The following is an 11,166-nucleotide window of genomic DNA, read 5'->3' on the forward strand; positions in this document are numbered from 1 at the left end:
CCCACCTTCCTCATTACTGACCGCTCTCTCACCTGCGGGGGTTCCTGACTGTTTGAACCCGGGCCACTGCTGCTGCTGCCTCTGACAGATTTATGACCGGAGCGGAGCCGGAGAGAAAATAGGACCTTTAACAGCCGTGTCTATGGGGCTAACAGCTCCTCCTCCGGGGCCCATCTCTTTCCATATATATACTTTTAATGAAAACTGTTCCTGGCCAACTGGCAGGTCTTGAAGGCCCCGTGGTGCAGGGTTGACCGACGTTGCCCTTGTGGCCGCTGATTAGGGTTAAAGGAAAGACGTGATACTTCCAGCTCTAGAAACCAAAAGGGGATTGCTCTGACATTCATAGTCAGCTCCATGCCAGTTGTGGTTATTACAGCTTAAAGGCAGGCCATTACTCTTACATGTGCTTGAATCTATGCGATCAGCCTCTAATCCGCACCACAACGATAAAACCATGTACATACGTTCACAACTTCTCGATAGTTCCTATCCGTAATGGAGCGTTTAAGTTGTTGAAATAAGTCTCTTTGTTGGACAGTCTTATGTTCTTTGTGTTGTTTTGTTCTATTTTTCTCTTGGAGTGCAGTAAGAGGCTCAAACACCGGTAGTGAAAAAACACACAAATACCTTATCCGCAGGCATTTCCCAAAGCACATAATCTTCTTTGAGTAAGAATAGTTTTCTGTGTTCTTGAAATAAAAGGGTTTTCAAACGGAATTGTTGGATTTGTCGGGGGTCACTGCACCGAATGTGCTTGGCAAAACAAATGAATAGGAATGTATTGTACAGAAGTCGGCTCCTGGATAAACCAAAGCAACACATTCTCTGAAGATTGGCCCCTATGTAATATTTTAAAAGAGTCAAAGTAAAACCTCATTGAAAATCCCATTGACATTCTTGAAATTGACAAACACCATTTCCCCTTAAGACCAAAGAGTTTCCATGTTAAACCTGAGGGCTTGACAAAAGAGCTCATGGGGCCGTGGCTCTACTTTGGGCTCCCTCCGGATGTCTGAGCTCCCGAAACTTTTTTTCTTAAGGTGAGCCAAGTCACCGCAACGGAGATAACTCATTTCAATCACTTCCATCAGCGATCTCATTCTTTCGGGTTCTACCTGAAGCTCATGATCGTAGGTGAGGGTTGGAACGTAGATCGACTGGTAAATCAAAAGCTTCGCCTTCCAGCTCTTCACCTCAACGGTCTGGTACAGCGATACGCTGCACCAAACCAACTGCTGATCTCAATCTCAACTCCAACATACCTCTTTGGTTGCCCCAAGTGAGGCAGTTCACACATGTGAAACAAGGATTTGAAGGAATGGTTCGACATTTTAGGAAATACGCTCATGTGCTTTCTTGAGCGCTTGATGAGAAGACTCTCATGTCCGTATGTTAGCTGAATATGAGGCTAGAGCTAGCAAGTGATTAGCTCAAGCAATAGAAATTGGAGTAGAAAGGACATTCTTCAAGTCAACGTTGCAGAATGGTCAGAGCTGCGGCCATTTTTATGTGTACCGTTGATATAGCGGCCATTGTAGGGGGTTAACTTCCATATAAAATAAAGCCAAATATTGGCAAGTCTCGGACTCACTGAGGTGAAGATTTGCCGTAACGACTAAAACAATCAGTGGAGTAGTAACATAGAGAGCCAGAGTAAATGAGTAAACTTTAACAACTCAATGCTTCATCCACACTCTCTTGTCACGGCGTAGGAAAACACACAGCTATCAACAGATGAGTGACAACTTTGTTTGGCTAATTTTCTGTCCCCAGTGTAGCATTAAAGCATGGTGGAATTATCAAGCTAGCTAGGTAGCTAACTAACAAACAGCTGGCTAGTTGCCTTGCTTGCTACTTCCAGTATGCTTTAATGCTACACTGAACAGCGGGCTGTGTCACAATAACAACTAACGCCAATCGTTTGTGGTTGACAAGGTTGCCTCACAGCAAGAAGGTCCCCAGTCTGGTCGGGGCCTTTCTGTGTGGAGTTTGCATGTTCTTGCTGTGTTCGCGAGGGGAAATTTCCATACCTGACTGGGTTTGAGGCCCAGGTAAAAATATTCTATTGAATCCTCACACAGCCTCTCTTGAAACTCTAAAAGACCCTTTTCTTTCACAAGTGCAGTCTATCCCTGATGTGTTCAGGAACCTGTAGCGCACAATTTCCCACCTCAAGACCTCGTAACATTTCAGGGAAACACCGCCAGTACGGCTGTGCAAATGAAATCGGTAACTTTGCAGGGACAAGAAGCACATAAAAGGTTACCATGAACGCTTTTCACGTGGAGCGAGCAAACCGATCGAAACATTCCGCTGATGACGTCTTTGAATCTGTGACTTGTTCTTTCGGGTGAAACATTTACACCAACGCTTTTGCAGGTGATTTGAAGTTTCTCGCAAGCTTTCTTGACCCCGGAACTACATGTGAAAAGAGGCTTAATATTGTGTAGAGAGGTCAGTGAAAGCAGCAAGTCGGATGAGTATGTGTTGGGGAGGATCTTGGGAGTTTACTGGCCATCCTCTGTGACCCCTTAGCAGGAGACCGGCTCAGTTCTTGTCCAACCCCTGGACACTCAACACAAACTTACACCAGTAACCCATGACCTCCAACCTCTAACCAACTCACTGACCTTTTCCCCCTTGATCTCCATCGCATACATCACTGAAAAGCCCCAGGATATGTCGCTAATCTGATCAGTGAAGGCATGTGGCATCTGCTGGGATCCCTAATTGATTTATACAACGCTCGTTTCCAAGCGATGGGTATGTGTCTCTTGGATTATGTTTCACCTGTTGTTGTGCATTTTGTGGTACGGTGGTTCTTTTAAAGGCAGCACAGAGAAAGGTGCTTGTTCTTTCCTTTGTGATCTGTATAATTACGACATGAATCAAATATCGGGATTGAAAATGTCAGATTGGTGTTTCCATAAAATAAAGACAAAATATCAAAAATGTCAATATTAAGAAATGTTTAAAATGTAATTTCTTTAAATGAATATTTGCCACTTTGCCGAAGCCTTTGACCAAAAAACTCACTCCAGAAACTCTGCACTGAGCCACCAAGGCATAGTTTTCATGGCCCATAGAGGCTTCTATGCAATAAAGCTGTGACGGTTACAGAATAAAGAATAAAGAAGTATTTTTGTGTATAAGGACACAGAGTGAGAGGAAGGACCGTGAAATCAAATGACTCACTTTGCTGCCAAAACACAGATAATTCAACACAAAAAAAAAGTCCAACAGCTGAGAATTTTCAGATATCTCTCTGGAAAAAACAGGCGTTTTTGACTCTGCGGTCAGTTAGAAACAAGAGTTTGTATTTACAAGCTGTAAACGCGCAGGAGTGTAATCCTTCACACATATATGGACACACACACACAAGCTATGGCACCTGTGTTATTTTTAAGTCTCTTTTATTTTCCACTGACCGGTCAGGCAGACAACAACTGAGCTCATATATCTGTAGCGGTGGTCTGACACCGACACGTCCCCGGGGCCAACTGTGTCCAAGGTGGGTCAGCAACTCTTGTACAAACACTACAGTTGGACACAGACACACACACACACACACATGTGGGAGAACACATCACCAGCTGACCAGCTGTCATTACCGATCAGCTGGTTCTGTAAAGAACGATCCAGAACGTCTGGTTGATCTGTACATTTTGGAGGTTCAGGCTTTGGAAATGTATTGAGTGAATATAAATAAACCTCTTTGGTGTCACGGTCAAAAAATTAAAATGGATGCACCATAAAGACACGTACAGGAAGGTTTCAAATGTCAGATATGAAGAACATATAAGACGCATTATAGAAGGTAACTATTGGCTTTGTACAAGTCCTGTAAAGAAAGAAGTCAAGTATTAAAAGCATCATAAAGAAACAAAGGTTTAACATTATGTAGACAATTTGATTTGGCTGCTAAATATTTACTGAAATGTAGATTTTTAAGACCTCACGCTGGCTTCACTGCATAAACCGAGCTTAAACAGGTGGAGATGGACGAGTGAGGGATGCTGAAGAGCCCGTTGCCCTGGAGGCTGTGGGGTACAGACGGAGCAGGGTCCTGCGGCAGTTAGGGTGAAGCAGCAGGTAGCTGGGGGAGCTGTCCAAAGACATAACCGCTCCCGGGGGAAGCCGAGCAAAAGAGAGACGGGAAAAGGGAGGACAAAAAAACAAAAGGAGCCCCGTAGAAGAAAACATCAGCCATCAGCAGGCTCTGTTTCATCTCTTTGTGGCTTTCAGATTGTTGATCACATCTGCTGATGTGGTTTGATGACAGCAGTCACTGATCAGAGATCACTGATGAGACACTACAGGTGAATAAGAGAACTTCTAAAAAGGTTTTTCACAAGGGGATAGTAGATATTCCTTTATATCGCTCCATAAATCACAAAATACTGTCAACAGCCATTAGGAAAATCCATTTCCTCCATGTTTGTATTATTAAATGTCGTATAAATGAGTCTCTGGATGATAAGTGAACAAACCCCTCTGTGTGAACCTTCAGCACACAGAGAGGAATGAATGAGTGAAGTTTGGTGAATGTAAGAGCTGCTGAAGTGGAGATTTATCATCAGAGTCTGAGAACAAACTCATTTAGAGGAAACGTCCTTTAAAGAGACGTTTAGTTCCATTACAGACATTTAGAGACTCTACAGGTGAACACATGAACTCATAGATATCACCATGAAACTTCACCACTTCATCACTCACATTAAGAGGATTATTTATTGTATTACAAGTCTTCTGAAATGTTATGTTTAAATATGTAAATGAGGCGTTATGTAAAGGTAACTTTTGGTGAATTTAGGAGAAATCTACAGACGCAAACAGACAAAGTAGTGAAATAAAAACCTGAATGTGTGTTTCAGATGTTTTCTTCTACTCTGAAAGAAGACATGTTATGGAAGTAAAAAAGCCCCCAAAAACCAAGCAACCTGTTGGTTGAGATCTGTTGTGTTATTGCTGAAGTATTGATCAGATATTAGTTGTAATGCTCCCCGACTGTCAGCAAGCACTGAGCTGTACTGGACGTCTCTCCTCTAATTAAGCCCTCCTCCCTATACTATACCCCCCCACACACCCACACCAGCAGCAGCAGTGTGGGATCAATACTCTTGTGTCCGCCCCCCCCCATATTAAGTCCATAATGACGCCCTTGTCTTCACATGTCATTGTTGCTCTATGTTTATTTCTAGCCACAGATGTTTTTAGGTGTTAACCACAGAGACGTGATGAACAGAGAGGCGATTCAGGGATCTGTTACCGAGCCGATGCCCCTAACCCAAACCATATTTATGGTGACATGTGCTTCTCTTGTGTGTGTGTGTGAGCGTGTGGGGGGGGGGTACAGTATGAGGTGAGTCCCACTACTTGCGTGAGCGCCGCTCCAGATACTATGCATGCTTTTTGTTGGAATGCTGTTAAGCATTCCAACAATTGTTCTTCGAATCTTTATTCAACTTCTTCAACTTCTTCTATTTCTTCCGTACGTTTTTTGAAACTCTTCTTCTTCTTCATTTTTTAAGTTACAGAAACCGTTCAACTATCAAAATGTTCAGCTCTTTCAGCAGAGGGGTGCTGTGACTTTTAATATTTCTAACCTTTAAACTTTTTGAATTATTAAGCTTTTTGCAACTTTTTTTGAATGGGATGTTTATGGAGAATATTTTCAAATCCTCTTAAACTTCTTCAACTTTCAAATCCTTCTACTTCCTCATACTTTCAGCTACAGGCACCATTTCAACTTTAAAATGTTGAGAAAACCCTGAGCTATTGCAAAATGATTCAGCTTTTTGATATCTTTTACACTTTTTGAACTGCAGCAATTTAACTTTTATGATTTTTTCAGTCCTTTTCTGACTTTATAATGGGTGTGTATTGCGCAGCTTAGAGTGCGTGATGTCACCACTAGAGTGAAGAGCAGCTTGAGATTCTTGTGAAAAAAACATTTGTCTTTTGCCACTGTGTCCACAATCTTCACGCATCATTTTTGATGGAGAAGTAGCTAATCTTGTCCTTGTCGTAGACAAATGTCTGTGGAATCCCACAGACTTACACATTTGGCTCAAGGAGCCGCAGAGCGACATCAACTCCAACCAACTGCTCCACTAGACTCCATGTTAAACCTGACCACTCATTTCTTAAAGAAAGCAGACGGTACCAGTTTTGCATATTGCGCTCGAGCTCACATTATTAACACCACAAACATAAAAACCACATTACCGCGTTTGCCAGAGTCTTATCTCTCTCACGGTATCCATATTTTATTGATTAGTCTCATGGTTGTGGTATAGAGGGCATATGTTTGACAGGTAGTTTTGTTGAAAATCACTGTTCACTCTAATCTCTCTTAATTAGCCTCTAACACACAGGTGCTCCAATCACCAACATGCACCCAAGCACACAGGTGTTTATATGAGCTCATTAGTGATGTTGATAAACACACAGAGGCACTGAGACACACACGCACACACACTCCTCTCTCTCTCTCTCTCTCTCTGTGTGTGTGTGTGTCTCTCTCTCTCATACAGTCATTCAGGTCTTGGAGACTTTTAGAGGACCCTCCCTTAGGCCTCTGCTCGAAAATTGCATACCCATACTCAAGAGAGTGCCGAGCTCTAACTACAAGGTCTATTTTAATAATTTTGATGCTAGAATACTCGTAACACTTGTGAGATGTGTTGAATTGTGTAAATATTGTGTATATGTTACTGGCTAATAACTGATACACTTATGGCACAGCTCAAATTGAAAAATTTCTAGGTTCACCTGAAAAATAGCACTTGTATTGAACATTTTTTTTTTTTTAAATAATGCAGCTGCAAGCCTAAAAATACGCCACAGACATAGAACACGTTTTACATGCCCCCACAACATATTTTACTTCGATTGAGTGAAGCAGGTCAGCATAAATGGTCATAAAAATCAAAATTTTGATTTTCGGAACCAGCTGTTGCATTGCTGTATCCTAATTTTATACACTATATAACTAAATATTAACTATATATTCACTTTTCTTATCACTAAGAGTCTTCAATAATCCTAATAAATCAGTTTGACACCATTTTGAATAATTTTGAGCAGTTATGATGTGTCATATCTGTCATTCATAACAATAAATGGCACATAATGTGTGTCTATGTGACCCTGGTAAGGCCGATTTACTGGTGTGAGAGCTTTTTAGATGCGGGATAGTCCAACGGGAGCCATGCGGGGGTGTTTGATCGTATCCGGGTCTGTTTACTGACTAAAAATCGCAAAATGCAGGGCGAACCCCCCTCTCTACGTGGATTGCTCCACCTCACAGAATAGTCTGCCATTTTGTGATTCATTCCGCGAGCGCATTGATACCAGTCACAGACTCGCAGGACAACATGGCGGGCAGAGCTGTGCAGAAATCGGCTGGAATAAATCCGTTTTACATCGCCAAAACCGTCGAAACTTAAGTTTTTTTACCCAATTTATTTTCTCGTGACATGTGGCTGATGTTGGCATATATACCCATAACTTTTGAACGGTTTGAAAGAGAGTAATTTCGACGCCGCTGTGCGTTTCCGGGTCGAATCGTGCCCCTCCTGCATGTGTTCATCCGCCATGTGCGATCAGTGCTCCGTGATGAGAGAGCCATAGAGAAAGCATAGGTCGTCGATTTTTGGCCAAAATTGTGGCAAATCTTCCAGATATGATATTAGTTCATGTATAATTGTGTTTACAGTGTTTACAATGGCAGGTATGATGATGTTGCTTGGACTTTTCCCGTTAATTCGATATTTTATGTCTGGAGCAATAATCATATTTCTTTATGAAAAATGCTTTCTACGACACGCTGAATGCTGCACACTCTAAAACAGCCCCCCGTGGGGGGCTCTCGGGTCCTATTTAATAACCTCTGTTTATGTGTGTCAAACATTATGTCTCCTCAGCCCCACCCTTTCAAAATAAAAGCCCCATGGTTTAACTGTATTTAAACAAGCTCAAAATTTGGCTTTTTTGTTAAAAAAAATTAATGCTCTTACTAATACTGTGACAACTACTACTGCTGCTGCTAATATAGTATTACTACTACTACTACTACTACTACTACTACTACTATAACTTTTGCTGTTGCTACTATTACTACTATTATTATTACTACCACTATTACTACCACTACTACTATTACTTATACAACTGCTATTCATGCTATTAAAAGTAGTAATACTACTACAGCTATTAGTACGACTGCTACTAGTACTACTACTACTGCTACTTCTTCTACTGCCATTACTATTACTACTGCTACTACTGTTATATTAAATACTACGACCAATACTACAGCTATTACTATGACTACTGATACTACTTCTTCTAATTGCTAATACTTCTACTACTAATAATACTTCTACTACAACTACAACTTATACTACTACTACAAATATCACTACTGCTACTACTAGTACTTATTCTAATGCTACTAATACTTCTACTAATAATACTTCTACTACAACTTCTACTACTACAAATATCACCACTGATGAAATTTGTTAAGCCACAGAAACCATTCGAATATCAAAATGTTCAGCTCTTTCAGGAGAGGAGTGATATGACTTCTCATAGTTGTACTCTTTAAACTTTTTGAATTATTAAGCTTTTTGCAATTTTTTTTTTTTTTTTTTTAAATTGGATATCTATTTTCAGCAATGGTTTTGCAATTAATTTCAGATTTCAGCATTCCAACGCATTTTCAGCAGGAAATGCATTTTCTAGTTTTAAATTCAATACCCTGCAGCGTGAGATGGGGAATAAAAAAAAAAAATGTGCCCAAAAATAAAGAAAGAAATAAAGAAAGCACGGAGCACTTACTTGTGTCGGGTCATGGGCTTGTTGGGTGACTGGTGCGGGTTGAGTCCAGCCCTGTACAGGTTGTATCTGTTCCCATAGAAAGGGTTGGCATGTCCCCCGTACAAAGTTCCTTTCCCGTCCGCCACAGACAGCAGGAGGAGGAGGAGGAGCAGCGGAGCGGACACGTCACAACACCTGGTCCTCATGTTTGGTTTCTCTTCTTCTCTTAAGTCTTTAAATTAATTCCTTGCGAATTTGCAACTGGTAGTCGAGAAGAAAAATAACAGAAGCGATAGTTTCCTCAGAGTGTCGGAAGTTGGAGCCCCCCCCCCCCCCCCCCCAAACCGGCTCACGCGCGGTCTCGTCCTCCTCAGGAGACATGGAGCCCGAACAGCTGGAGCAGCAGCATCAGCAGCATCTCGCCGCGGTGTGAGCGCATCGGACGGAGCAGAGAAATAATAACGAGGGAGGCTGGGGAGGGGAGGGGAGAGGAGAGGAAGGAAAGGAGGGGAGGGGGGCAAGGAAACAACACAAAGGTGTGCTGGAGGAGGAGGAGGAGGAGGAGGGGGGTGAAGAGCTCCGTATACTATACATGCAGGACCTGAGCCTCCAAGTTCTCTGTGCACTCTCTGCATGAGTGAGGGTTTCTGTGTGTGTGTGTGTGTGTGTGGGTGTGTGTGTGTGTGTGTGTGTGTTGCCTCTGAGGCAGGCAGACGGACGGCCCCGCATTTGCATATCCCACCCCGACCACAAGGGGAGGACCGACTACTCATATGATTCTGGGGGACTCTCTCCCTCTTTCTCTCACTCACACACACACACACACACACACACACACACACACACACACACACACACACACACACACACACATCCTGTTTCCTGCTCTATTCTCCAACAATATACTTTTTTTTTTGTCTCTTTAATCCATTGATGTTTTTATTTTTAAAACAACAAAAGTCAGGAAATCAACATACACATTTGGTCAAAATAAACAAACATTTTCTTGGAATGCTGACTCAGTATAAACACATATGTCCTTGACAAAAACAGAAAGAGAAAAAATAATGATATATATATATATATATATATATCATTATTATTTTTTATATACACACACACACACACACACACAGTTTATATAAAATTCTCATTTATTTCCCCTCTTCTTCATCTGCTCTGGGAGCAGCTGCACATCAGAGCGCGTGCTCCGGTGTGCGGTGCCATGTGCGTAGCCGCGGCCCGGCTGAGACGCTCCAGATCTGGACACAATGGACCTCCTCCTAGCCTCACCGCGGTCACTCATTAAAAATCCCAGCCCCGGCTTTGGTCGCGATCCACACCCAGACCCCCTGCTCACGTATTGTAGCTCCCATGAAGCTCTTGAATTCATGCTCAACTGCCTCTTGTGTCCTTCAGGAGGTTTGCCCCGGGAAATTAATTCAGTTTCTATAGTAAGATATTGTCAGTGTCTGATGGGTGTCGAAATTAATGTTTGTTGAGGCCTAAAAATATGTCCAACCTTTTCTCAAAAACAAGCCTCCAAGAATTCCATACGAAGAATATCAGCTCACACTGTCATGAATCTACATAGTGTGAGAACGTTCTCACCATTTATTGTGGGAGAGAAAAGATTGTTGTTGAGGGCTTTTAAAAAAAATTTAAGAAAGATTTTGTTTAAAAGTTTATTTGAGAAGAAAGAGGCATGGCCTCTTTGAGTGAGAAGTGGGTATCTGCTAGCTCTCTGCGTCAACCGTGCTGCCTCAGCTCCACAAGGTTCCGCCTCTTCGCCCAATCAAACCGCTTCATAAACTTATGGATGACGTCAAGGAGACTAATATTTTATACAGTCTATGGCTGCAGCACTGCTCCCTCCAGTATTGACTCCACACTTTTTCTTTGCGGATAGAGAGTTAGCAAGACGGTTGAAAATGGTAAAGCGATGCAAAAAGGATGTAAAGAACGTCCACACATTGGTTGATGGATCGACCATCTCCATGCCGGTTTGAGCATTTGAAATCTTGCAGTTGTAAATTCTGATACGACCAAGACACCAAAATGAACTACTGGCTGGATCACAATTTCATGTGTTAAGAGGACAATGGCTAAATGGGAAACCCAACTACGACTTCTAGACTGAGTGTGGCTGATTTAAAAAAAAAAAAAAAAAGAAGCTACCCAGAGAAGGAAGACTTGAAAGGCAGAAGCAGGTGTTTGAAAAAGGTCCTCTTTGTTTGCGCGATTGGTTTGCGGTGTCCTTCACACCTGCATGAGGACCGAGCACCGTTTACCCGCTTTGTTTACTCTTCATTTACAGATCAGTGTGAAAGAAAAACA

At 42.1% G+C, this 11,166-nt stretch overlaps 1 protein-coding gene across 1 annotated transcript in view; it reads right to left on the reverse strand.

Annotated features, from left to right (window-relative positions):
- emilin3b (elastin microfibril interfacer 3b) overlaps window positions 1–9,237 on the reverse strand; it is a 20,156-nt gene extending 10,919 nt beyond the window's left edge. Inside the window, exon 1 of the mRNA XM_031844357.1 lies at window positions 8,851–9,237. Coding sequence (XP_031700217.1) covers window positions 8,851–9,035 — 185 coding nt within the window. The 5' untranslated portion in view covers window positions 9,036–9,237. The remainder of the gene's footprint in view (window positions 1–8,850) is intronic.
- Window positions 9,238–11,166: the final 1,929 nt, after the last annotated feature.

Source organism: Anarrhichthys ocellatus, unplaced genomic scaffold, assembly GCF_004355925.1.
Source record: "Anarrhichthys ocellatus isolate YVR2014 unplaced genomic scaffold, GSC_Weel_1.0 scaffold5, whole genome shotgun sequence".
In the NCBI taxonomy this organism is placed as follows: Eukaryota; Metazoa; Chordata; class Actinopteri; order Perciformes; family Anarhichadidae; genus Anarrhichthys; species Anarrhichthys ocellatus.